The sequence below is a fragment of the Plectropomus leopardus genome, chromosome 21, assembly GCF_026936395.1.
Source record: "Plectropomus leopardus strain MGB_pleo_1.0 chromosome 21, ASM2693639v1, whole genome shotgun sequence".
NCBI classification, from domain to species: Eukaryota; Metazoa; Chordata; class Actinopteri; order Perciformes; family Serranidae; genus Plectropomus; species Plectropomus leopardus.
This window is the reverse complement of record NC_142196.1, coordinates 19,653,884-19,655,247: the sequence shown is the minus strand read 5'-3', so window position 1 is coordinate 19,655,247 and position 1,364 is coordinate 19,653,884. Positions and strand designations below refer to the sequence as shown.

Below are 1,364 nucleotides of genomic sequence, written 5' to 3'. Positions count from 1 at the left end.
TTCCGTTTCTGAGATCATACACACACATACACATACATACACACACACACACACACACACACACACACACACACACACACACACACACACACACACACACACACACACACACACACACACACACACATACACATACACACACACACACACACACACGAGCCCACGTCCAACTCTCTTTCGGCATCCAAAAACACAATGTAATCGTGCTACATAATTTCCGGAGGCCGAAATTTGGATAATGATTGTCTTTGTTTGGAAAAGGCACCGTAATTATCCCGTGCGTAACATGCGCGCGCCTGTCAGTGTCTATCTTCACAGATCCCTCGAGATTTTATTTCATTTTTAAGTTTTGTTTTTCGCTTAAGTTAGTAGTCGTTGAGTAGAAACAATAAGAGGCAAAGTGACATCTTAGTAAATCACGTATTTTATAAATGTTTGACATACAGTATCAGGCCATACACATCATATCGCCAGCAGGTTTAATTATTACAAAAGCACAACACAAAAAAAAACTGTTATGTATAAAAAATATATATAACAGCAACTCAAATGATCAACACATGGAGTGAAAATAATGATAATAATAATAACAATAAAATAATAATAATAATGATATTTTTTCTTTTAAAAGCCAAAGCGGTTCATGCTCAAACTTTCGGGCTGTTTGGATCACTGCTTTGCTCTCTTTGACATGATGCCAGATGGCTCCCCAGCAGCCTCAAGCCCCCGTTTCACTGGTCTTTCTGATGCTGATGATAGAAATAGAATAAAAATCAATTAGACATTGACAGTGCTAAAAGAATATAAAGCCAAAAGCTTGAAATGTGTTCTCTGCCCAGATTTCCAGGTCAGTGGTGGGACTAAATCATTCTCTTGCAAATTAGGAGTAAGCTGATTTTCAACCAGATATGTTGACGCAAAACACATCATCAGGCAGAGCTGTGCTGACTCTCAGGCTGTTGCTCGAACTACAGGCAGTATTTCTGCATTTTCGCACTCCACCGGAGGCCACCACAGACACAAATGGACATAGAAATGGACCAGGAGGTAGACCCACCCCGATCAAACGGTTACTTGGCAGCGCTGATTAAATATAAACCAAACTTCAAACACCATACTGCCTAGTTCTCACCTATATGTTTTTAGAAACACATTTTAGTGCCCTGTTTAGCTGTAACAGTGAGTGCTTGTGAACAGGAATTGGGCGCCATACTGCTTCCTGTACAGTGAAAACAGAGACTGAAAAAACAGATCAGATGGTAAAACTAAGCTGCGCTAATCAAATAAACCACAATTCTGTTACTGAGTTGCATATTTCTCACCTCAAGTGTTTTCTGAAACATGTTTTACTGTTTAACTGTAAT

At 39.4% G+C, this 1,364-nt stretch overlaps 1 protein-coding gene across 1 annotated transcript in view; it reads right to left on the bottom strand.

Moving 5' to 3' along the window:
* Window positions 1-406: 406 nt before the first annotated feature.
* Window positions 407-1,364, bottom strand: part of smchd1 (structural maintenance of chromosomes flexible hinge domain containing 1) — a 30,085-nt gene continuing 29,127 nt past the window's right edge. Inside the window, exon 47 of the mRNA XM_088071954.1 lies at window positions 407-749. Coding sequence (XP_087928080.1) covers window positions 670-749 — 80 coding nt within the window. The 3' untranslated portion in view covers window positions 407-669. The remainder of the gene's footprint in view (window positions 750-1,364) is intronic.